The sequence below is a fragment of the Prunus avium genome, chromosome 8 (genome assembly GCF_965620075.1).
Source record: "Prunus avium chromosome 8, drPruAviu1.hap1.1, whole genome shotgun sequence".
NCBI classification, from domain to species: domain Eukaryota; kingdom Viridiplantae; phylum Streptophyta; class Magnoliopsida; order Rosales; family Rosaceae; genus Prunus; species Prunus avium.
Window position 1 is genome coordinate 35,083,072 of NC_142291.1, and position 24,974 is coordinate 35,108,045.

At 36.9% G+C, this 24,974-nt stretch overlaps 5 protein-coding genes across 5 annotated transcripts; all 5 read right to left on the reverse strand.

Moving 5' to 3' along the window:
• Nucleotides 1-11: 11 nt before the first annotated feature.
• On the reverse strand, nt 12-4,160 carry CLC-E (chloride channel E). The gene is made up of 7 exons (XM_021955578.2): nt 3,701-4,160; nt 3,110-3,569; nt 2,819-3,022; nt 2,015-2,481; nt 965-1,531; nt 670-878; nt 12-500 (listed from the first exon to the last, which is right to left on the reverse strand). Exons 1-7 carry the CDS (start codon nt 4,133-4,135, stop codon nt 467-469), a joined length of 2,376 nt encoding a protein of 791 aa, XP_021811270.2. The 5' UTR covers nt 4,136-4,160; the 3' UTR covers nt 12-466.
• A 389-nt stretch (nt 4,161-4,549) lies between these two features.
• Nucleotides 4,550-6,741, reverse strand: LOC110754507 (UDP-rhamnose/UDP-galactose transporter 3-like). The gene is made up of 5 exons (XM_088246175.1): nt 6,516-6,741; nt 5,857-6,044; nt 5,505-5,705; nt 5,248-5,409; nt 4,550-5,147 (listed from the first exon to the last, which is right to left on the reverse strand). The coding sequence occupies exons 1-5, from the start codon at nt 6,649-6,651 to the stop codon at nt 4,833-4,835; spliced, it is 1,002 nt and encodes a 333-aa protein (XP_088102301.1). The 5' UTR covers nt 6,652-6,741; the 3' UTR covers nt 4,550-4,832.
• A 1,654-nt stretch (nt 6,742-8,395) lies between these two features.
• Nucleotides 8,396-11,028, reverse strand: LOC110754496 (UDP-rhamnose/UDP-galactose transporter 1-like). Its single transcript, XM_021955568.2, has 5 exons — nt 10,585-11,028; nt 9,676-9,860; nt 9,387-9,587; nt 9,113-9,274; nt 8,396-9,031 (listed from the first exon to the last, which is right to left on the reverse strand). Exons 1-5 carry the CDS (start codon nt 10,709-10,711, stop codon nt 8,687-8,689), a joined length of 1,020 nt encoding a protein of 339 aa, XP_021811260.1. The 5' UTR covers nt 10,712-11,028; the 3' UTR covers nt 8,396-8,686.
• Nucleotides 11,029-11,756: 728 nt separating this feature from the next.
• On the reverse strand, nt 11,757-14,363 carry LOC110754511 (UDP-rhamnose/UDP-galactose transporter 1). Its single transcript, XM_021955581.2, has 5 exons — nt 14,016-14,363; nt 13,044-13,228; nt 12,755-12,955; nt 12,476-12,637; nt 11,757-12,391 (listed from the first exon to the last, which is right to left on the reverse strand). Exons 1-5 carry the CDS (start codon nt 14,140-14,142, stop codon nt 12,038-12,040), a joined length of 1,029 nt encoding a protein of 342 aa, XP_021811273.1. The 5' UTR covers nt 14,143-14,363; the 3' UTR covers nt 11,757-12,037.
• A 4,609-nt stretch (nt 14,364-18,972) lies between these two features.
• On the reverse strand, nt 18,973-23,026 carry AKR2 (ankyrin repeat-containing protein 2). The gene is made up of 9 exons (XM_021955570.2): nt 22,817-23,026; nt 22,656-22,697; nt 21,740-21,927; nt 20,954-21,166; nt 20,719-20,867; nt 20,420-20,588; nt 19,853-19,945; nt 19,449-19,588; nt 18,973-19,356 (listed from the first exon to the last, which is right to left on the reverse strand). The coding sequence occupies exons 2-9, from the start codon at nt 22,687-22,689 to the stop codon at nt 19,257-19,259; spliced, it is 1,086 nt and encodes a 361-aa protein (XP_021811262.1). The 5' UTR covers nt 22,690-22,697; nt 22,817-23,026; the 3' UTR covers nt 18,973-19,256.
• Between the last annotated feature and the right edge of the window lie 1,948 nt (nt 23,027-24,974).

Below are 24,974 nucleotides of genomic sequence, written 5' to 3' on the forward strand. Positions count from 1 at the left end.
TTTTATTGACAATTGGAGTGATAACAAACGCCTGAGGGCCAAGAAGAAAACCTGAATAACATGTACGTTATTGGAACAAAGCCAGTAAGTCTAAATTACAAGGCAAATTGGTAAAAGGGAAAATCCAATTTTGACAGTATCAGTTCCAATGACTTGGTTTTTCTTCTCATGAATATTGTCACTAGTATTTCCATCAGTTGTATGTAAATTTGTAGGTATCCAGTCAGTACAACCTGACTGATCTTAGATTTCCGACTTCGAGCCCTTTTCAGCGGCTGAGTAGCAAACGAAAGACTATGTTGAGTGTGGCACGGGGAGGTCGAAGGCAGCACTCTGAGATTCACCTGAGTTGTATCTGTCCAGGCTAAGTTTGAGAGTCCTGAGACCGTATTACTAAAGACTGAAAGATAAATATGATGTCAGGTATTCTGGTTTATCAACAAATCAAGCCATCCAGTATTGGTTACTACCAGCCAAGGGATTCTCTGGTTGCTAGAGCTCTGCAACCACCAAAGGAAAAAAACAAGTACAAAATCAGAAAATTAGCAAACTAATGAGAATTTCTATGTCAAACTTTGATTTTAATGCAATCCTCCGTACGCAAATAGTAATGCAAAACTGAAGCAAATAAATGAGAGAGTCTATAACGGCAAAGAAAAATGTTGGTACCTGCAAGTGAGACTGATACATTCTCTGTCTAAAAGGCCAACTAGGTGCCCTCTGTGACCTTGAACATGCTCTGTAACAACTGGAATTTGATTCATTCCATACCTATTCATAATATTCTGAGCTGAAAGTAGATTCATACTGGGTGTAGCAGTCCATGGTACTTGGCATACTTCCCCATCCGAAGAACACATTTCAGATACTATAAGCTCCTGTAACAGTACAACCAGTCATTCAAGCTCACAGGCCACAAAAACGTAAAAATTAGCAGTAGTTCAGCAAGACAATAATCCATTACCTTGGGTCTCTGTCTTCTTGATTGTGCATATTTATTGCTGTACTCTTGAATGTCTTTAAGTGTCAGTAAACCAATTAGAATATGATCATTATCAACGATCATGGCACAGGGCTGCTTCTCTGCAAGCATGAGAGTCACTGCTTCTGTAAGCAAAGTGTCCATTAAAACAGTCACATATCTCGTCCTCATGGCTTCAGAAACGAATATTCTCTTTTCCAACTTTTCAGTGTCAATATTAGAATCATCTATACAGAGTGAACTTTCAATTTCACAAAGGTCACTCGCGTTAGACGTCCTTTCAGTGAAAGCATTACTAGAAGATAGCCCACTTGCACTAGGGGAAGGTACTTCAGGTTGTTGAAAGCTACTAGTTTTTCCCTGATTGAGTTTCTTACTCTTCCAGCTATCTTTTTTTCTCCTTGTCTGTCCAGATGTGATCCATGAAGATAACCCCACAGCTCCAAGTAGCGGAAGAACAATTCGATAATCTTGTGTCAATTCGAAAAGCAGCAGAACTGACGTAAGGGGTACCTGACAGACTCCTGCAAGAGTAGCAGCCATTCCAACCTGTAAAAGGAACCTCTCCTATGGTCAACCACAACCTGATTTTGACTACCCGTTATAGCTTCAAATTTCAGCAGAGAATTCCAAACAGAGAAATAATATATTCACACAGAAAGTTAGGCTTTTCTGTCTTTATTATTACATAGTATTACAATGAAAAGTTATCTCATGTACTGTCCATGTCAATTTTCAAAACCATTTGACAATTTAGAACCAACTAGACAACTGACTTTAACCTTCTAATAAAAAAGCAGGGCACACAAAACCTACTGCTGCAAAGAAAAAGGTTTTTGTCCCTGAAGCCGATGGCTAATATTGTAGGTTTCTAGTTAACTACATAAAGTGACCTCCTAATTCAAATGTGATTTTTGTTCTCAGAAATATCAAAACAGAATTCATATACAAAAAATATGAAATGCGAGTTGACCATTGCCAGAAATTTGAAGGCAAACTATCTTCTAGATACAAAAGTGGCATAGAGCATACCAGGCCATATGCTCGCGGTGATGCTACTTCCAATATGGAGAGATGAAGTATAGGATTGGACTGAGCAACTGCAGAACTGATGAGTTTCCCATATGCCATTCCTGTTGCTGCACCAATAAAAAGTGATGGAGCATAGTAGCCACCCACTAATCCAGACGCCCGGCACAAAGAGGTTGCACCTATCTTGACCACTACCAGCTGAAGCAATAGATCAGCTGAGAGGCCTTTCACAAGTGGTCGAGATTCCAGCAAAATGTCAACATTCTCAAAACCCCAGTAAAGAATTTCAGGATATGCCAATGCTATAAGCCCGACTGCTAAGCCACCCAGTATAGGGAACAAAAATCTTGGTACGCCAATAGTCTTGTGAAGATTGTCAACAAATACCAACATGTATGATGTGCTCTTTGATAAGGTTAGCGAAACCAAGCCGCATAGGACACCCAGCAAGAGATATAGCGGAAGCTCTGAAAATGATTTGAATACGTCTCACTGTTAAAACCGCACCTTTTAAATAATAACTTGAACATCTACCTCTAGATATACTAAAGGTATGCCTGAAAAAATTCATCCCAGTAGAGTGAACAACCTAGTGTTGTAACAAATAATAGGGTAAACTCACAAACCATATTTGGAAAAGAAAAATCACATTACTAGGAACAAGAAATACTCATAGATTATGTAGTAATGCAATAGTCAGCAGAAGAAATTATTCAAATCAAAAGCACCAGTTTTTGTTCACTCGAGGGTGCAGAAATTTATCTATAACATTTTCAAGAGTTAAACAGATAATCGATAGTATACCAGTAGGTGAGCGGAAGTCATAGTATGGGACCTTAAAGGCTGGCTCAGAGCCAAGACCAACTTCTGAAACTACAGAAGCTATCACAGCACTAAGTATGACCATAGAAGTGGTATTTGTTAGTGAAATAGATGAGGAATCTGATGGTGACGGCCAAAGGACTGACTCAACGGCAAAGAAACAACCAGAAACAGCAGCATTAAACCCTGAAAAATGTCAGAAGAACAATTACATTGAGAGCAAACATATGTTAATAACTTGCAGCATGGAGAAACATAAAAACGAATACCCACCAGAAGCAATTCCAGCAGCTGATCCAGCAGCCACAAGAGAGAGGCTTCTTTGTGAACTTTTACCAAATACAGCACCAACACCCTTTGCTATAGAAGTTCCAATCTCAACACTAGGACCTTCAGGACCTAATGAATTCCCAGTCCCAAGTGTGACACCAGCAGCAACTGCCTTGAGAAATGGACGCGATGCAGCCTTGAGACTATGAAAAACCGAAATGGGCATTCCGATTTTCACCAATAAACTTTCTTTTTCTTCCTCTCCTTGCTCATTGCCATTGTTATTATCTTCTGAACCATCATCCAGAGCACCTCGAAGCACATTTAACATGGCTACGATCAAACCCCCAGAAGCTGGAACCAGAATCACTCGCTTCCAAATATCTCCCATTGGCTCCTCTCTGAGCCACGAAGCTCCTCGTTGTGGTATCCCATCCCAGAACACATCACGTATCTCATGAACCTTAACATTCATATCAAAATCTCAGATAAAGCTTAAAACTTTGCAATCTCAGATAAAGCTCAAAACTTTGTAAGCAAGCAAGCATGAAAAGTAAAAATGCACAAATGGGTAATGGGTAACGAAAAACATACAGCGTAATTAAAGAGCACGACACCAATTCCAGTGAGCAGACCCACTAAGCTCGACGACAACACTATTGTCCAGTTCCCACGGCCACGGCCTTGGGCTATGGTTTCTTCTTCATCTTCATTTTCATCTTCTTCTTCGTCATCATCGTCTTGTTGTTGTTGCTGCTGTTGGGATTGTTGATTTTGAGGGAGGGAGAGAGGAGGTCTGAGAGTGAGAGCTCTGCCATTTTTGCTACGCCTTCTGGTTCTAGTGTTTGCTGTGTAGGCAACAGTTCCAGCATTTCTGCTGTTGCTGCTGATTTTGGTGTTTGATGAAGGAGAGAATAAAAGGAAGGTTTTTCTCGGCGATGGGGAAGATGGAGGAGGAGAGGCCAGGGAACACAAATGGCAATGAAACTGGGTGTTGGGGAAACGCCATATACAGTCCAAACCTCCCATTAGCTAGACAGTGGAGCTAGCTAGCTGTTCAGTCCAAGTACAATAACAAATGGATAAACCTCTCATAAAATAAATTATTATTCTTAGAAAATAATATTTTTCTCACTTTTTATATTAAAAACAATGTTTTTGTTTGATTTATGTGCTAATATTATTTTTATTGTGGTGATTTTGCTGATTTAACTAAGGTTAGAAAAATAATATAGTTTTGAATAACTAATAGTCACATTTTTCTTCCTAATATTGACAGATACCTCAAGTTCGAATATTTATGTCTCGACATAATTTTGGGTTTGATATCGGTTTTGTTAGTTTTTTTTTTCTTGTAAGACATTCAATAACCAACTGCCGAAAAAAAAGAAAGATGGGTTCTTTTCCATAAGTAGAAAGTATCAACTGTCACTCATCCAAATATCGGCTACAACTCACTAAATGGAGAAAACCATTGTGCTTCTTTCCTCAAGAATACAATGAATATAAATATATACAAATATTTACAACCATCAATAACCAATTCAGCCTAAAACATCATAGTTTTTACTGTCTGCCCAAAATCAGTAGAGAAAACACACAACATTTGCTTTAAATAAATAGAATTAGCTGATTAAAAGCCTGTGCTTATCTCGTTTCCTGTCATGGCAAAGAATGAAAGGTAAATAGTCCCATAAAATAATTTTTGCCCTCAGAAAATGGAAACCTATGTGGAAGTCAATGGTTTCATAACCTCTCCTGACATTTTGTCTTTTCTATTACGGAGGCTCTTGGAATTAGTAGCTTCTTTCTCAGCCTCCACAGCCCAAGTGTAAGCTAGCATGCCCATAGCAGCAAGAGCCATCCCAAGAAAGTTTTTAAGGCTGAGCTTTGAATCAAAGAGTAGCCACGCCAATGTCATGACACATATGGTTTTCATGTGGCCTAAAACCTGGAATGAGGCCGCTGAGAACCGCCCGATGCAGAGGTACAGGCTGACTTTGCAAAACACTGCTATTGAGCATGAGAGTAGCAAGAAAATCTGCAAACACATTCACAAAAGCACTTTTAAAGATTAAAGATCAAATGTGCTGCAAATGAAACTCAAGGGACAAAACGTAAGAAGCATCGGCTTGACTTACAAATGCACCAGAAGAGAACTTATAGTTTGATAGAAGTTTGCCGGTGAGATAGAAATCAATGAATGGAGAAAGAAAAAGAAGGGAGAGAGCTTGCATTGGAGTTGTCTTAGTGAGCAATTCAAAAGACCCTATTGAGTATTTCTTCTGTAAAGACCCTATTAACTGTTCCTCAAAGGAAAAAAAAAACCAAGTTAGTGTCACATTCTTAGAAAACTAATAATCCAAATGAAGGAGGAATTTGAGTAATTAATACACACAATTTGGTGTAAGGATGTACACAAGACAGCCACACAAGCACAGAGGAAACCTTTAGCATTAACTTTCACATCAGTCACTGTACTGATACTCACACCTACAACCACCATTACCACAGCCATCTTTGCCCCCCTTGAAAATTGTTTTCCATGAAGAATCCATTCCATCACACATACCACAGGCACCATGCTTAACCTAGATATCTGCATCATAATACCGATTGCCAATTCCAATTAGAACCTCTGATAATTAATAATGGCTTACAATCGTCCATGCGCGTGTGAACAATTGTACTTAGCATTCGCCTATACCAATTAAGAAGGTGTAATTTAGGACCAAACAAATTATATGCACCTGGAAAAATCCTTGAGAGTTTAGTATGAGGCTGAAGTTCATCGCAATGATTGAGGCATTGGCTACAACTGAGAACAGAATAAGCTCCCACAGAGGAATTACATGCGTTGATGCAGAGTAACCAACGGCATTTGACACCAAACACACCAATGCGGTCAGAGAATAGTGGAAGCTAGACAACATTGTAGCTGCAAAGAATACACCAACATCAATTGCAGCAAACCATTTTAATTACCAAAAGACTCAATCATGTTTATCACATGATAGCAAAAAAAAAAAAGGAGTTCATCTTATAAAATGGTGTTTTGTAGTCCACTTGTACTGCGGCCATTAGCGATCCTCATTGAGTAGTGTTACCTTATGCGCCGATGTTTACTTGTTACATCAATTATTATGATCGGTTGTCAAATAACACATCGTTTTAATTTGATTAGCTGATTATAGGGTTCAAAATGTTGTAATAACTTCTTATTGACCTCTCCATGCACATGTAATATGATGATGTGAACCACCAGAGGGATCAATCAAAGTGCATTTGTTGTACCAAAAAGAAAGCTATAGCATAATTAAACAATGAACCTGTTTAAAGGTTTTATAATCATGTTGTAGGACACTAACTCATTCCATGTTGTTAAAGAAGAAGAGGATGTGGAACCAACCAAAGTCGAAGGCAAAGCCTTGAGGGGACATGAGCTGCCTGTTGGCCATGATAATCCCCACCGAGCTCACAACGGTCATGCTCCATGCTCCTACATTACATACCGTAAACGGCGATTTTCTCTCCTTGATCTCCATTTAAACTTGATTTCCAAGCTGATCATCCACCACTCAAGATGCTTAATTTATTTATTTTTTTTAAATTTACTTTTAGTGCAGCACTTCTCACTTAATGACCTCCCTCAGAGCCCAAGTGGAGTAGGGTTGAGTTTTTATAACAAAGACAGGCAAAACATGCATTATAAATCATGAAAAGGGAAGGCTGGCATATGATATTGCCTGCAGGCTTCATATTGCTTTCTTTCGCTTTTGCTGTCTCCCTCTCAGCAACCAGCATGTTACTCTCACTCATCTCCTAATAATTATTAAATATTACATATTAATGATCACGAATCAAATTTAAGTACAATTGGGATAGGGATTATTAAAACCCCATGTTGACATTTATTTGTCCACCATTTCACTACGGAGAATCTTATCACACACACACACCCAAAAAAAAAAAATAGGAACAATATGCAGACTAATATTTGTGTACATAATCCCTTATTATTGTGTTTAGATATGGTAAGTTTTTCTTGTCAGTAATTTAACACGTTATATTCACACACTACGATTATTAGGACCTCAGATTATATCGAATAACGTATAACATGTGGTTACGATTTACGGTTTGACAACATAGTATGTCGAGATATTTGATAAGAAATCATTCCAATCCTTTTTGGATACCTTTATCTCTGAAAAGCTTCCTTCTCAATCTCTAATCAATTCATACCTTTCTCTCTGTGCACGTTTTTATCTCTCTTTAGAAGTTGACAAATCTAAAATCTAAACTTGCTATCCACTTCATCGTTGTCTCTTTCTTCCCTGTTGATTGAAAGTGGAATGTAACTCTAGCCTTCTCCATTGCAACTTTTCAGTGCATGAATCTAGTACATTTCTTGTAAAAGGTTGAAGTAATTGGATTAGATATCATAATCAAATTTCTATTTTTAATTACTCTTTCTCTGAGATAGGTTAAGCAAGCAAGAAATTGCAAGTTGCAAAGTTGTTTTTCTAATGAACAGCATGAAAGAGAAAGACATACACTTACCTGTACCTTATCAAGTTCCTCTGTCTTTTCTTGGATCAAGCTAAAGAACCCATGCAGAGTGTTGCAGAGGATAGAGATAGTGTTTCTTTCTTGCAATATTCTCTCACCAATAATGGTGATTTCACAACTAAATGTGCATCCAGAAAGGGACACCATCAGTGCAGATGAAATGGGCAATTCCCATTTTCACAAATAAGCTTTTCTACTCAACACCAAAACATGCCATGGATGCAAATGGCGTGTAACTTTGATTTGTACACCACGTTACATTTCTCTTAAATCTGTTTATATAAATGATTTCCACACGAATTTATCTTCTTATCTTTTTTGTATTTATTAAGAGATGTGATCAACAATGTGACTATAAGCAAACCGCAAAGTGATTTCGACAAAAACAAAAGCCGCAAAGTGATAAAATAATAACAGTGGGACTCTTTTATTTGTTTATTGATTTATTTGTTACTTTTAGACCAATAAAGAATTTAGACAGCTGAGTGTCAAGCAAATTTCATAACTAACTGGACACTGACCAGTGACGAACTCATGTTAAAGGGCGAAGACTGGCAATTACAAAATTGATTAGGTCAGTTTTCATCTTTAAGTTGGCTGAAATATTATATTGTCAGTAGCAAAGATTGAAGTCAAAACCCCCAGTATCTTCACAGAATCAACTTGTTTGGTGAACGAGAAAATGTGGGAAAAGGGAGGGAAATGGTTTTGCTAAAGTGAAAAAAGAAATAAAGCATTCATTAATTGAACTTTTTCTCAGTACTGATACTGAAATGCATATACAAGTATTCTACAACCATCAACAACTGGTTCATCCTAAACTTCATTATTAATTCCTTTCAGACATTAAAAAGAGACCAAAAATTGAACATATTTTGTGAAAAAATAGAATCAGGTGACGGAAAGCCTGTGCCGAATGAACAGATGAATGCCAAAACCTGTGCTTATCTCATATCTTGCTGGGGCATGGAATGAAGGTAAAACAAAATGAGTCCAATAATGGCGAGTCTACACTTTAGACTCGCGAAGCTCCGCGTCGTTCAATGGGCTCTCTGCCATTCCCTCCTTCAATGGTTTCAGATCCTCTTCTGACAGACTGTCTCTTGTATTAGGGAGGGTCTTGGGTTGCTCCACAGCCCAACTGTACACTACCATGCCAAGAACAGCAAGAGCCATTCCAAGCAAGTTTTTCAGTGTGAGCTCCGAATCAAAGAGTAGCCACCCCAATGTCAGGATACACACTGTTTTCATGTGGCCTAAAACCTGGAATGAGACAGCTGAGAAGCGTCCAATGCAGAGGTACTGGCTGATGTTGCAGAATACTGCTAAGGAGCAGGAGAGTAGTATGAAAAACTGCATCCCACAAAAGCTTCATTAGAATTTTGTTTCTACAAACTCAGAAATTGCAGATTAATATACATAAGAAGCACTTACAAGTGCACTAGAAGACAACTTATACTCCAATAGAACTTTTCCAGTAAGATAATAATCGAAGAACGGACCAAAAACAAGAAGGGAGAGAGCTTGTATTGGAGCTGTCTTGCTGAGCAATTCAAAAGAGCCTATCGAATACTTCTTCTGCAAGGAACCTATTGACTGTTCCTCAAACAATAAGAATGTAAGAGGTCAACCATTATTTCAAGGTTTTTATGCCTACCCTCAGATTCATAGCATAAATAATTTATGAGAAAAATTAAGTAGTGCTCACAATTTGTTGCAAGGATGTACACAAGATAGCCACACAAGCACAGAGGAAACCTTTGGCATTAACTTTCACGTCAGTCACTGTACATATTCCCACACCTACAACCACCACTCCCACAGCCAACTTGACTTCCCTTGCAAAATGTTTTCCATGAAGAATCCATTCCAGCACACATACCACGGGAATCATGCTCAACTTCGATATCTACATGATAATACCATAGAACAAGGTCTGAACTCAGATGGCAACTCTGCCTCAAGCAAAATGGTTAGGCTATTAAAATGTTATTCACCTGATAAAATCCAACAGAGTTAAGCATGAGGCTCAAGTTCATCCCAGTGATTGATGCATTGGCTACAAGTGAGAACCAAACAAGTTCCCACAAAGGAACATGCTTTGAAGCAGAGTAGCCAGTGGCATTTGACACCAAACCAACCAATGCAGTAACAGAGAAATGGAAGCCAGTCAAAGTTGTAGCTGGAGTAAAAAAAAAAATACACTTTCATCAATTGCAGGAAATCAATTTACCAAAGAATTCAATTTATGCGTGTGTTGTGACATAGGCATGCTCTTGCAAATGAGAGAAACTCTCGTGCAACGGGAATAACACTTTTTGCTATCCCTAGCCAAAAACACAATGACACGTACGATAACTTTTCCACGTTACAAGTTTTTTTGCTTGCAAACACAGATCAGGTCATAATCCAAGCCTAATTATGTTGAACTTTAATTTCTTTTGAAACGTAGCTAGATCTACAGGCAATAATGACATGTCAAAAAAAAGGGCTATACCCATGACAGAAAATTCCATGAGTGGCAAATAATGGTCCAAGCGCACATGGAATATTATTATATTGGAATCTAGTTAAATTTTGGCTCCTTGTGTCAGAAACAATAAATTAAGAATACAAACACACAAAAACAAAAACAAAAAAATATGGCATCTGCAAGAATGCAACTTTACCCCAATTCAGGTCATAAAATTAGACAAAACATATGAAAATGAACTCGGGAAATTAGAGAGGAACCCAATATTCAGGGTTGAAAACGGAACCCAAAATTCATAACAAAGCAAAATACTTTAAACCCATCAATGGTGAGAAGAAGTGAATATGAATTATGAAAAAAAGATGTCTACTTCAGATCTGAAATTAAAAGAAAACACAGTACAGTTAAAAGAAGAAGAAGAAGAGGAACTTGCCAAAGCCAAAGCCAAAGCCATGGGGGGACATGAGCTGCTTGTTGGCCATGATAATTCCCACAGAGCTCACAATATTCATGCCCCACGCTCCTACATCGGACACTGAAGACTTCTTCTCCTTCTCCATTTTTCACAAATTCCAAGCCAATCAACCAGAGCAGACAGAGTGCCAAGGCTCTGCAGATTTGGGTGGAATTTCTCAAAGGCGTTTAACGAATACAAAACAAAAACGCATGAATTCTTTGATCAATAATATGTTACTCTTCCACAATCACACATAGTAAAAGTTATATTGGGATCTCGAAAAGGATCTGAAGTGGAAGGGGAAAAGATAATTAATTGCTTTTGCATACAGAATAGGAAAGAACTTGTAATTTCCTTTTTCTTAGCAAAAATTTTAAAAATAAAATAAAAATTCAATCTCTGTAATAATATTAGGTCTTGAAAACTTTTGGGCCTAATTGGGAATCATTTCATGTCATGTTTCTAGTTTTACCTAACCCGATCGTGGAGTTTTTTTTTGTTTTTTTTAATTTTTTTAATTTTTTTAATTTTTTTTAATTTTTTAATTTTTAATTTTATGTATCTCAAGTTTGTGGACCGCACAATCACTTGTTTGGTGTTTCCGAATTGTTTTATAGTTAACGGTTAGTTTTTACTAATATTTAAAGTTACATTAGTTACATTAGAGGAAACCGAACCTGATCATATCTTAATCATAACTCATTACCTCTAAGTTACTAATCTCAAGTGCTATAATATATTAGTGGTTATACATAAACAATATGCATTCATATTTTATGCCCCTAATTACAAAACTTATTGTCTTTTCAAGTAGATCTACCAAATTAATTTTTATAGAAAGTCTTTATATAGAGTTCAACCAAAAATGGCGGCTATGCAATTTTCCCTATATAAAAAAAATGAATTATACTCCTAGTGATACAACATTCCTTGAGCTTTTCTTAATCAACTTGTTTGGTGGCCGAGAAAGTGTGGGAAAGAAAAGAATGGTTTTGCTGATTTCTAACATCGAAAATATTGTTGATGCACACAGTATATATAAATATCCACCGAATAATAATTGGATAAAACAAAAAGTCTAAAACACAATGCATTTCCACCCATTCACTAATATTACTCCAAATATTGGCTACAAGCCTACAACACAATGAAAAAATAAATAACGCATTAATTAATTGTACTTTTTCTCAACACTGAAATGCATATACAAATATTTTACAACCATCAACAACTGGTTCAGCCTAAAATTCATTATTAATTGCTTTCTGACAAAATAAATAGATAAAAAAAATTGAACATATTTTGTGAATAAATAGAATTAGATTGTAAGACTCTGCTGCATGAGCAGATGAATGTCAAAACATGTACTCTCATATCTTGCAGGGGCATAAAATGAGTCCAAGAAAAAGCTTTTTGCCCTGTGGTAAGCCTATATTTTAGACTCGCCAAGCTCTGTGTCTTTCAATGGACTCTCTGCTATTCCCTCCTTCAATGGTTTCAGGTCCTCCTCTGACAGATTGTCTCTTGTACTAGGGAGGATCTTGGGTTGCTTCTCAGCCTCCACAGCCCAACTGTATACTATCATGCCAAGAACCGCAAGAGCCATTCCGAGCAAGTTTTTGAATGTGAGCTGTGAATCAAAGAGTAGCCACCCCAATGTCAGGACGCATACTGTTTTCATGTGGCCTAAAACCTGGAACGAGACTGCTGAGAAGCGTCCGATGCAGAGGTACTGACTGATGTTGCAAAATACGGCTAGGGAGCATGAGAGTACTATGAAAAACTGCAATTAGACAGAAGCTTCATTAGAAATTTGTTTCCTCATAAAAACGGCGATTGCAGTTCAGATAAAAGAAGCAGCACTTACAAATGCACCAGAAGAAAACTTGTACTCTGATAGAAGTTTTCCAGTAAGAAAGTAATCAACGAATGGACCAAGAATAAGAAGGGAGAGAGCTTGGATTGGGGCTGTCTTGCTAAGCAATTCGAAAGAGCCTATTGAGTATTTCTTCTGTAAGGAACCTATTGACTGTTCCTCAAACAACAAGAATGTCAGAGACGAACAATTATCTCCAGGTTTTTATGCCTAACCTCAGATTCATAGTATATATAACTTATAAGAAGGGGAAAATTGAGAAATGCTCACAATTTGTTGTAAGGATGTACATAAGATAGCCACACAAGCACAGAGGAAACCTTTGGCATTAACTTTCACGTCAGTCACTGTACATATTCCCACACCTACAACCACCACTGCCACAGCCATCTTGACCTCCCTTGAAAAATGTTTTCCATGAATAATCCATTCCATCATGCATACCACGGGAATCATGCTCAGCTTTGATATCTACACCATAATACCAATGAACAAGGTCAGATCTGAGAAGGTAATTGTGCGGCAAAGGAAATGGTCATGCTAACAGAATGATATTCACCTGATAAAATCCAACAGAGTTGAGCATGAGACTCAAGTTCATCCCAGTGATTGAAGCATTGGCTACAAGTGAGAACCAAACAAGTTCCCACAAAGGAACATGCTTTGATGCAGAGTAACCAGTGGCATTTGACACCAGACCAACCAATGCGGTAACAGAGAAGTGGAAGCCAGTCAAAGTTGTGGCTGGAGAGAAAGATATACTATCATCAATTGCAGGAAACCGATTTACCAAAGAGTTCAATTACGGTCTTGCAAACACATCTAATGAGATCACCTTACAAATCTAGGTCATAATCCAAGCATAATTATACGAAATCCTAATTTCTTTTAAAATGTAGTTAGATCTACAGGGAATGATGACAGACACAGAAGGATCCAGGAGAAAAAGCCCACATCGCCCGACTTCGAGCTGCTTGCTTGCCTAAGTTCTTTGAGGCATTTTAACAAACACTTTGCCCCCCCCCACCTTATCTACTTTGCCCCTCACCCTAGGTACTTTGCCCCGTTAATGGGCAGATCAATGGAGACTCAACCCCTCTCATTTCTCTCTAGATCCGACCCTCTGGTCAGAAAAGGCTAGCCATAACAGTAAACGCCATAAGTGGCTAATAATGGTCCAAGCGCACGTCATAATATATTGAAATCTAGTTGAATTTTGGCTCCTTGTCAAACATAAGTCCAAAAACAATAATTCAATGCGGTTCATCCACAGGATAATGGCATCTGCAACAATTCAATGTTCTTTACCCCAATTTGGGTCATAAAATCAGATAAAACTGAAGAAGAACAATTCAAGGAAGATAAAGGAAACCCCAAATTCATTGAAAGAAAACAAGGAAAATACTATAAACCCATCAAAAGATATTTCTACTTCAGATCTGAAGTTGGAAGAAGAAGATAGAGCAAACAGAGCAAATTGATGCAGTCTCAATATAGTCAAAATTACAGAAGAAGAAGAAGAGGAACTGACCAAAGCCAAAAGCAAAGCCGTGAGGGGACATGAGCTGCTTGTTGGCCATGATAATGCCCACAGAGCTCACAATATTCATACCCCATGCTCCTACATCAGAAACTGGAGACTTCTTTTCCTTCTCCATTTTTTTTCTCAGATCCAAGCTCAAATCAACAAACCCAAATCCTTTGTTTTCTGGTTTTTTTTTCCTTTGTTTATACAACAATATGAAGAGAGGTGGACAACCAAAGCAGACAGAGTTGCAGGCTGCAGAAGTCACTCACCTCTCTCTGAGAGCCAGCAAGAGCCTTTGAGTTATATAAACATATACAAAAGCAAAAACCCAATGTAAAAGACAAAGGAGAAGGCTAGGCTATATTGGCTGGCTTCATATTCTTTCTCTTTTTTTTTTTCTTTTTTTTTCCTTTTTTGCTTTTGCTGTCTCTCTCAGCAACCAGCATGTTACCCTCATGGCCTTCCCCTCCATTACAATTAATAGATATCAATCTTACAATTATTGACCTCTTAGTAAGTGGGCTTGATAGGATTTACCTCCCTTCCCCTTTCTCAATCTTATTTCCACTTTGGTAAATTTTGTTTTAGTAACAAGAAAAACTTCACGATTCACTCCATTTAATTTGCGATTCTGAATACATGTAATCAGAATCAAGAGTTTTTATACGGAGTTCTAAGTAAAGTTTCATTCATTTTTATTCAAAGAGAAAAAAAAAGTTTGAACGTGTCCTATATAGGGATGGTAAAGGGTCGGGTAGGGGCCGGGTATGACAATTGTTTGTGCAAATAATCTCGTGGAAGAATATTCGCTTCTAGATCCTTCAATCTTCAATATTCCTTCTCTCTCTTCCTCGATTCCTATATAAAAGACTTGAGTAAATAGACCACACTTGGGGGTGTTGGCCAAAGGCCTTACGATGCCTGTGTTTGTAGGAAAACAATAGCTAAGCAAAGGGTACGGAGCCTGGAGAAAATATGGAGAGTGGAAAGTGGAGAGGGAGAGAGAGCTTCGGGTATTTTCCTCGAGTATTATGAGTAGGTTTTTTGAAGTCGTCCCTTGAATGATGAATGAAATCATCTATTTATAGGAGCCTCGGGGCTAGGGTTTCATAGAGATTGAGTCGGACTTGATTATATCCCTTTATGTAGATAATATCTAAATTAATGATATTATCTCATTAATTATAAGATAATATCCTATAATTAAGATATTATCCCCTTATTAGGATAATATCCTAATTAATGATATTATCTTATTAAATAAAGATAATATCTTATAATTAAGATATTATCCATATTAATTAATTAACTAAATAAATTGGTTTAATTAATTAATTTAAGGGATAATCTTCTTTTCCACGTAGCGTGCTGTGATTGGAGACAAAAATATTTGCTCCCACAGCAATATCATCCCTGTACCCGCTCTCCATTCCCGCCCCCATCCCTGAACCCATCCCCGTTTAATAGGTTTCGGGGAATCCCCTTCCTCGTCCCCATCGGGGGACTATCCCCTATACCCACCCCGAATTCCTGATTTTTTTTTGCATAAAAAAATATTTATCATACATTTTAACATTAAGTTTCATATTAAATTATCATTCAACACATTCAAATTAACTATAAAGTTCAATTCAACTATTTAAAATCACATCAATATGAAATTCTAGAGAAGATTAGGAAGAATTAGGAGAGAGAGGTTAACTTAGGGTTAAACATAAATATTATAATTATTTATTTATTTATTTGAATAAAAACATATATATTTTTGGGTTGGATTTGAGGATGGGGACGCCAATACCATCCCTGCCCCATACCCATTGGGGATTTTTCAAGTTCGGGAATCCTCATACCCAATACCCGTTTTGCCCTGAAATCTCTTCCCATTAGGGTCGGAGACTCGGCCTCGTAGGGATTTCTGCCATCCCTAGTCCTATAGAAATAGCCGGCTCGGTTTTGTTTTGAGAGTTACTAAGATAGGATGGAGTAATTTTTACTTGACTGGATTGTTCTAATTTATGTGGATTTTTTGTCTCCAAATTTTTCACTCGAATAATTTAAAGTGATTTTTATACTTACCTCATCTAAATGTTTCCTCTTTTCCCAACGTTTTACACCCTCAAACTTTCTTTTTAACTGTTTCAGCTTTTTCTTTTACCAAAGCATAATAACATTTATTTAAATAAAAGTGAATTTGTTAATTAAATGCGAGTGTAAGCATGATTAAAGGAGACACTCCAGAATTTGCCTTTACGTGTCCCTGTGCTTTGCCAAATGCTTACTCACGCGTTTAATTCATTATTATTTTTATTTTTTGGGTTGAATTGAGGCAATGCAACATGCATGGACAGACAGATGCCAGAAAAATTATAATGAAACACACAATTTGTACGAAAGTGAGAAATTGGAAGCTACCTACGAACTCTCTCTTCTGTTTCGAAATTCTCGTCCACAATCCCCAAAAGTCTCGAATTTTTTTATTTCTCCTCGTTTCGTTTGACCCGGCACCATGTTTTTGAGGGCCCTAAAAATATCTGGCAGCTTTGCAATATCAGTTGGAAATCATTCCCATCGTCAACAAAGTCTTCAATTTTAGTATTTTAACAACACAACTATGCATGTTTGACTCCGCGTCTTATTATTTCTCTTTTTTTTTTTCTTCACTATCAAGGAGACTTCCATTGAGGGGGAGAGGAATAATAGAGTCAATTAGGCATTCGGCCGTTGGAGTCTAGTTCAATGAGAAAGGAGTTTTGATTTGCAGGCTAATAATGTCAAGTGTGTTCGAGAAACCTCATCTTTCTTTCTAACTTTGGTAACAGAAAAAAACGACATGCAAATGTGGTCATATACATCACAACGAAACAGCGAGTTTGATTCGGCTCGTTGTTTCGAAGTAATTTAGACGCATTCGTCATAAGCTCAAATTTGCAATAGTGGACGTCACTATTTCTAGACTTATGCATGTCAAGGTGCTACATGATCATCTCTACAGCCTATTCTATGTTTAGGTTCACAATAATTAACATAAGCACATGTTATATAGTTGATTCACCGTAACAAATTATTATTTAAATCACAGCTAATTACAATACATTTGACATCTACACACATGTCAATCGTACACAATAGAATCACCCAAAATGTTAGCTTTTTCCATTGAAACCCAAAATTTGTGCAATATGTGGGGGATGCTTAACAATTATAGGCTTGAAAGCCGGTGAGCTAGATAAAACCCAACCCAATAATCATTTTATAGTGTTTACTTATTTATTTTTAGAATTTTTATTATTAAGAGGGGCGATGATATATTAAACTTATATACACTAGACAGATAATAGGACTTGAATCAAGGATCTTACTTAGGAAAGCAATTGCTACAAACCACTACACTATTGGTGCTTTGCTAACTTTACACTATTTATAAGAATGTGTGAAGCTAGTGAATTATTCAATCAAGGCCGATAAATAAATATTTATTACAAAAAAAACCTGCATTCGATTGGATATCATTTTCATCAGTTTCATTATGAAAAAGAAAATTTTAATTACTCCTATTTATTCACATTTAAAAGCTCTTTTTCAGTATGCAAGCGAAAAAAAATAAAATTGGTGAAGAGTTGATTTGCCAGCCAAACAATTTAGAAAAAAACAAACCACCTTATACGGTTGCCTGTCTTTCCCCTCAATCATTGTGGAGAATTTAGATTGATTTTAGGTGAATTGTTGTATCTGATAAATAAATAAAAAAACAAAAAGTGTGAATTGCTGTAAGCCAGAAATATGAGTGCACCGTTTTCAGCAGCCTAGCACCACCGACTCGACCACTTGCCAAATTCGTAGAAAATGATCTCATTTTTTAAGAGCATATTTATGGAATATAGTTTCTAGAAATGCTTTCTTATTTACTACATACACAGAGAATTACACCTATTTTTAAGTATATGTATTACATTTTTTTTGGATTATTTATAGAGTTATTTATACAAAGATCCCCTGAGGTTTTCAATGTTTTTATAAATTTCTTGAGGTTTTAGATATTACACGAACACCCCTTGATGTTTCAAATTGTTTTCACATAACCTAACTCGTTTAAGAAAAAATTTCAAAAGATCAATACTCAATTTAATGGAAAAATACGTAAAACAATACTCTATTACAATATAAATTACTTAGAAAAAGGAAATAAGACTTCATGTCCAATAAAAAAAAAAAATTATTTGAGTAAAAAAAACAAAAAATCTTTTAGATAAGGATAAAAGAAAAGTCTATTGGCACACACACGCGTATGGGCGAGACAAAAATCTATTATAAATAAAAGAGAAGGCGGCATTCAAACGTCTATTGCTAATAAAATTACATCACCGACAAGAAATAAGGAGACGCACCCTCTCCCCGAATGCATAAGGCAGCCCGATCCAAATTTGGGCTCTCATTTGTTTGGGCATTAATTGATAGCAACGCACATCCAAAATCAATAAGCCAAGAGAAGATCTTTCTATCATTTCATTAAAAAAAACAAAAACAAAAAGAGAGAAGATCTTTCAATTTTTCTTGTTTTATGTCATTTGGAATTTGAAAATGCTTTTGTAGGAAACACTTTTGTTCATAAACGCCTTTTTAAGTTCTTCTATTAGAATTTAGAAGAACGTCTAAAAATTTATTATAAATGCATTTAAGAGTTAGAAATCAAATGCTTCTTCAGAAAACGCTTTTATCAGAAGTGCTTTTAGTTGTCCAAAAACATTTCTAGCTCTTTCAAAAGCATTCCCACGAGCTTTTAGTTGTTAAGAAGTGCTTTTAGCACTCTCAAACAAACCTTAATTAGAGAAATCCAGTCCAGTACAGCCCACCAAACAGGGCTAAGCCTTTTGTTGAGGTAGTATTAGTCTGAAAATGCGTAACCAATACCAAAATATTCCTTTCATTATTATTATTAATTTTTATTTACCCACAAGTCAAATGAAATAGCAAAAGTAATAAATTAATAATGAAGCTACTTTGTCATATGCCACACAACACATTTCATGTCTGCCATCAAAACGTTTATGTTGTTTACTAACAAATTCTAGCAATGTAGGAACCATAAAGGGCAAAAGATAAGATGGACAAAGCATAAAGTTGTGGTGCTGATTACATCTCCTCACGCTGCTGCTGATCCAAGCCACAGATTGGATCCAAAATCCCAAACCGACATACGCCTAACATCCCAGAACTGCAGCATATGCCTCCATGACTTTTATGAAATTACAGGAAGGCATCCTTCTCGAGCAACTTTAGCACATCGTTTTGGCTGTTCAGCTTCGCAACGTCGATCGGAGTCTTTCCATCCATGTTCTGGAGAGTGCTGGAGATGCCAAAAACGAAACGATTTAAGTACTAATAAGCATAATAGAACGGCACACAATTAAAAGATTAAGGAACAAATGTGTCTCTTACACAGCGGCGCCATTCTCTAATAGAAGAGCCACGCATTCCTTCCTGCCATAACCGGCTGCATAATGAAGCGCAGTGTTCTTGTTCTTATCCAGAGCATCCACTCTTGCTCCAGCCTCAAGAAGTACTTGAGCACACTTCACCTGCAATGAAATGAAATGATAGTATCTAAATACCTCCATATATCAAAAGCAGAAAACCATTTCTAGAACTCTATCACCCCGACTCCTTTTTATTCATGCATGCATTTCTTCCAAAAATTGGTTTCGCAGTACCTCGTATTGGAACTGCACGACTACCCCATATGCACGGAAGGTCCATCATCACCCAATGATAACAATTATTGGCTTTGCAGATATAAGTGAGTAAAATGACAGGGGAAGCTACACTTATAAAGATTATCATACCTCACCATATCCACAAGCAAAATGCAGTGCTGTTCTTCCCTCTGAATCTTCCTCATCCTTGTCAGCACCGGAGGTTAGCGCACTTTTCAAACCCTAATTGACAGAGTGAAAACATAAACACTTGCACATCTGATAACTTGGACCAAACACGTACAAAATATACAAATTAAAGTTTACCAGGGAGGCATATTTCCTGATATAGAATTTTAAAGTAATAAGAATAACGCATATCTGAAAATTCAAACTCCTACAACAAAACTAATAGGCCTAATTAACATGAAAAGCTTGCGGTAGAAAAACATGAGTTTGAAAGAAAAGTTTTAAACAATATAATGTAACTCTTTACCAGGGTACCACAATACTATCCAGGAAAGATGATTGATTCTCCAGATTCGAGAGTATTATGGTACCCTGGTAAAGATTTGCAAATAATTTTCTGACTTCAATTAAAAGAACGACATTTTCCATTAATCATAATCATTTTTCAATTGCAGAATTTCTTATTAACAATTAGAACCAACCAAATGGCACATGAAGAGGATAGGATCAGATAATGGTTTGTTCTACCTCCACATCACCAACACTAGCAGTGTGATGAACGATTGATTCATCCTCATTTCCAGCATCTTCTACTTCTTCTGGTCCAGAATTGTCTGCAGAAGTAGCTGCATCTCCAGTAACTGCAAGACCCATTGCTTCTCCCAACTTCTGCAAAACCTCTTTATCATTCCAGTATCTGAAACAGCAGAATTTCCTCGTTAGCTCAACCAAAGTCCACAATCAGTTAAACTAAACCCCAATACCATGTGCCAAGATGGAAAAAGTTATAGCTCAACCATCCTAAAAAAAAAACTAGCTTTACTTACCTCATCATGGCAGCTGGACCACCAGTCTCTATCTCTTCTAAAATAGGCTTCAAAGAAGGATCTTCTTTGATACGTGACATACGTTCCTCAAGCTGATCTTTGTTTGTTGGATTTGCGAAACTCTCGAGCATGGTATTCATAGATGGATCCTGGGGTAGCAAAATTAATAAGATTGAAATTCTACCAACCAGGCAACTTCCTTGTATAACACGACGAATAAAACAAGAATGCATACCTGCATCAATGCATTACCGAGGCGCTCAGCCATGGTCATGAATTGAGGATTCTGCATAACCTGTTGCATGGTGGAATAATATTGTTGGCTATCAAACTGAGGGACACCCTCGTCAATTGTTGCACCTTGAAAAGTTTTCTGAAGTTGGTCTGCCATCTGGTTGAATGAAGGATCTTTTGCTATCTGTTCAGCTAGTTCCTTAATGCTTGGATCCTGTGCATATCACATATAGGACAGTTGTTAGCAAAAACCAGAGACTGACTGAACTTCAGAACTCATACTCTCAACTTATGAGAACAAAAATAAAATAACATATAAATATAACACCAAAAAGAAAGTGTAAGGTACAAGAGTAATTGAGGGGACCAAAATTTAAAAAATTCCATTTTGACTAGCCTCTTGAATTTTGGACAAAATTTTAATACTTTTTCCTCATCATCAAATTTGGCTCACCCAGACATGAAGGCTTTTCATGCCATTGGACCCAGGGTTGGCACACCAACACCCAATTTACCATCGAGGCATGATGTCTGCCAGCATCCAGCTTACCCCCATTCTATACACAATTCAATTTTTTTCGGGGGGAAAGCCCATGTGCAGTGGGGGAGGATGAGGGAGAGTTTAATAAATATATATTGTTTACTACTAATTGATCAAAAGAAACTTCTGTCCCACGAAAATTTATTCTTCATATGTAATGCAAAGAAAGGACTCCCTTTACTTCATTCCCAACTCAGTCATTCAAATGTTTTTAAAACTCAAAGGGGCAATAAAAGTGTGACATACATTCAGCAAGCCAGTCATGGCAGAGAAATCAAAAGGATTGGGAGCAGCAAATCCGGCTTCTGGAAGTTGGAAAGGGGCAGCTCTTGTTTGTCCTGACTGTGAATCTCCAGATGAAGTTTCAGACTTAGGACTTTTGACCTCTGTTTCAGATTTGGAGGTTTTGTTCTCTGTTGAAACTGGCTTTTCGCCTGGGAAAGATAAGATAAACATGAGAACCGCATACTCAAAATCTTAAAGTCCATGTATTTGACACCATTTTCATCCAGTCGAGATGAAACAATTATCTAACCAACCAATTATCAAGCTCCACTATAACAAAACACAGTAAATTAAAATGATACCAATTTACTTGTACTGTGTTAAGAACAGGCATAACCCCGAATCATAGAGTTTAAATATTCCTCCAGATTTTTAACAACAGGATAAGGATAACTACAGTATATTCTATGACAATAATCACTTTCATGAAGCGAAATATAGGCATCAGTACAACAAAACCCTCAATTTCCCCTACGCAAGTGAGAAACATGAAACCATACAAATTGCATCACCATTCAACTCTACCCTCGGAGCTATAAATCTGAATCAAAAACCAATTCATATAATTTCCTCCACTAGGCTACTGTAGGAAGCATCCTTTGATCAAAACTTGAAAATCAAAACAAATTAAACACTAAACTCTCCAAGCTTTTTCTATAACCTAAAAAAAAGGTAAAAGAAGAGCTCTCTCTATTAACCCCTAAGCCCAATCCCACTCCCACTGTTCTACATCCAATCCCAATCCAGCTCCTATATAGATAGGTTCCAGATCAATCAAACTCGGCAGAATTACAGAAATCCAGCTAAACTTGAATTGCTAATTCAAATCAATACACAACCAATACAATTAGCAGTGTGACTCAACGTAGCAGCATACCAGCCGCAGGCAAATCCTTTTGCGCAGAAGCCATTGGAGCACCTAAATCGACCAAGAAACAGAGCAATAACCAATCAGAAACCAATCGAAGATCAAAACTGAAACTACATAAATACACAAAAATGTATACAAGCGATTGGGGCAAGTGTGAATTTTCGAACCCGATCCTGATGCGATGTGGTAGATTGAAGTGGAAGAGTGAAGCAGAGGAGGTCCTTCGGAGCACGCAAAGAAGCGAATACTTCCGAGACTTGAAGAAGATAGAGAGAGAGAGATCCTCGCTCGCTTCGCTTGCTATGGCGATTTCACAACCCTATTGAGCTTTTGACTATTGTGAAAAATGAATTTTGGCGAGTTTATAGTTTTTATATATTATATATATGTATATATATCTTCAAGTAATCTATATATCTATCTATCAGCTGCTCACCACCGATGTCTGTACACCACTCAGTGGGCCATCTCAATCCTCATCTTCCCAATTCCCAAATGAATGGCTCTTGCCATAAGACCAAAATAATTACTCTTTTGCCTTGGGCTTGTACAAGCAAATAATGACCCACTGTGTTAGCCCAATTTTTGGGGACTTGGGCTAAAGAAAGTACAAAAGAATGTGCATTGCTAGGTAAAAGAACATACACCCTGTTTGTTCCTTTTCTTTTCGTCACGTGACTAAGGTCTTGTTTCGGATTACTTCTCTAGGAAGCACTTCTATTTATAAGCATTTTTTATTATAAAGATATTACAAAATTTATAAGAAATCCAAGTGTTTCATGGAGAAGCACATATCCAAAAAACTCTTCTATGACCTATTAAGTAGGGGTGGGCATGGTACGGTATGGTACGGTATTGAGCTCGTACCGCTATCGATACCGGAAATTAAAACCGGTATGGTACGATATGAGATTATCGTTTGCCAAAGTTGGTACCGTACCATACTGTGCCAAATGGGTATCGGTACGGTATCGGTACCAAAATGACACAACTAAAAAATTAACCAATTTAGTATTCAACATAATCATTCACCAAAATAAGTGATGCCTAAGTTACAGATTCAAAGATTCAACATACTCAATATCCAAATCCTAATCAACATATTCAATATCCAAATCAACCAAATCAATATCCATCAACATATTCATCAAATCCAAATGGTTAAAACTCATGCCTTATGGCTTACAAACCAAAATAGTTAAAATTATGGCTTATGGCTTATGGCTTACATACCCAATAACAAAGCTCAGTCAATTTTTAACAAAGGATTCTCTATATTATTATTGTTTTTTATATGCTAATACAGTGATGATGCCAAAACCGTCACGTATGACTAGTCAATGAAAGAAACCATATAGATGATGCATACATGGAAATTTAAGAACAAAATAATGAAGATACTGATCTTCAAACTAACAGAACCCAGAGGCCACTCTGAAAACTATTCTAGGGTAGAATAATACTGTTTTGAAATTTAATACAGGAGGTTCTTGTTTGTATCCCACTGAAAAAAGTTAATGGAATTCAGGTCCTGGTTACAGAAAAGCTTTTATATGTTTCTATTTGAAACAACTTTTAATTATCAAATGAATCAAAGAAAAAGGCTCTATGAACATACACACAAAGGCTATCAAAATATAGAAAAAGCAAGAAATCAACAACACATCACAAATGGCATAATCCAGAATCAACAACACAACACAAATACTTATATTTCAATATGAAAAAAAATTTATATTTTAGTATTCGGTACGGTACGGTATGGACCGGTACCAAATACTTGATACCGCTACCATACCATACTCTATTGGTACAGTACGGTACCGAATATCTTCCCATCCTAAATGAAACGGTATAAAATCAGTATAGTACGGTATGGTTAGTGTACGGTTTCAGTATTTCGGTTTTAGATGCCCACCCCTACCATTAAGTACTTCTAAACTTTTGATTGTCAGAAAGTGATTTTAGCCCTTCTAGAATCACTCCTAATCATACGGGGATGGAACAAGATTTATATCACAATTATAGAAAAGTTCTCATTCATGTTGGGATCATCAAATAATATATTAGTAAGCAAAGGAAAAGCTAGACGACTAACTATGTATTGCAGGTCGCCCAACATCTCACATCTCGCGATCCAACATTTGAATGTGACTCAATATTTTACTTGCAAACATACGTGTCAAATAATGTGTAAGTTTTGATAATCATTTAGCTTTTTAATGAGGGAGAAAAGCCTCAATAAAATCGTTTTTTTTTCTTTTATCTTGTACGTTTGTAGGTCGCCAAAATAGCTACGATTGAGGTTGAAATGGAAAAAGATGC

What these genes read in the sequence shown, in the direction of transcription:
- CLC-E (XM_021955578.2), bottom strand. Translation starts at nt 4,135, where the DNA reads ATGGGAGGTTTGGACTGTATATGGCGTTTCCCCAACACCCAGTTTCAT. An exon ending in AGCTGCTGGAATTGCTTCTG is followed by an intron (nt 3,023 to 3,109) that starts GTGGGTATTCGT and finishes GACATTTTTCAG; the next exon opens with GGTTTAATGCTGCTGTTTCT. An exon ending in CAAGAAGACAGAGACCCAAG is followed by an intron (nt 879 to 964) that starts GTAATGGATTAT and finishes GTACTGTTACAG; the next exon opens with GAGCTTATAGTATCTGAAAT.
- LOC110754507 (XM_088246175.1), bottom strand. Translation starts at nt 6,651, where the DNA reads ATGGAGATCAAGGAGAGAAAATCGCCGTTTACGGTATGTAATGTAGGA. An exon ending in ACTCTCAAGGATTTTTCCAG is followed by an intron (nt 5,706 to 5,856) that starts GTGCATATAATT and finishes ATTATGATGCAG; the next exon opens with ATATCTAGGTTAAGCATGGT. An exon ending in AGTTCTCTTCTGGTGCATTT is followed by an intron (nt 5,148 to 5,247) that starts GTAAGTCAAGCC and finishes ATGTGTTTGCAG; the next exon opens with ATTTTCTTGCTACTCTCATG.
- LOC110754496 (XM_021955568.2), bottom strand. Translation starts at nt 10,711, where the DNA reads ATGGAGAAGGAGAAGAAGTCTTCAGTGTCCGATGTAGGAGCGTGGGGC. An exon ending in GTACATCCTTGCAACAAATT is followed by an intron (nt 9,275 to 9,386) that starts GTGAGCACTACT and finishes TTTGAGGAACAG; the next exon opens with TCAATAGGTTCCTTGCAGAA. An exon ending in AGTTGTCTTCTAGTGCACTT is followed by an intron (nt 9,032 to 9,112) that starts GTAAGTGCTTCT and finishes TGTGGGATGCAG; the next exon opens with TTTTTCATACTACTCTCCTG.
- LOC110754511 (XM_021955581.2), bottom strand. Translation starts at nt 14,142, where the DNA reads ATGGAGAAGGAAAAGAAGTCTCCAGTTTCTGATGTAGGAGCATGGGGT. An exon ending in CGGCTTTGCTTTTGGCTTTG is followed by an intron (nt 13,229 to 14,015) that starts GTCAGTTCCTCT and finishes CTTTCTCTCCAG; the next exon opens with CCACAACTTTGACTGGCTTC. An exon ending in GTACATCCTTACAACAAATT is followed by an intron (nt 12,638 to 12,754) that starts GTGAGCATTTCT and finishes TTTGAGGAACAG; the next exon opens with TCAATAGGTTCCTTACAGAA.
- AKR2 (XM_021955570.2), bottom strand. Translation starts at nt 22,689, where the DNA reads ATGGCTTCTGCGCAAAAGGATTTGCCTGCGGCTG. An exon ending in TCGGTAATGCATTGATGCAG is followed by an intron (nt 20,868 to 20,953) that starts GTATGCATTCTT and finishes TTGCTACCCCAG; the next exon opens with GATCCATCTATGAATACCAT. An exon ending in CTAGTGTTGGTGATGTGGAG is followed by an intron (nt 19,946 to 20,419) that starts GTAGAACAAACC and finishes TCTGTCAATTAG; the next exon opens with GGTTTGAAAAGTGCGCTAAC.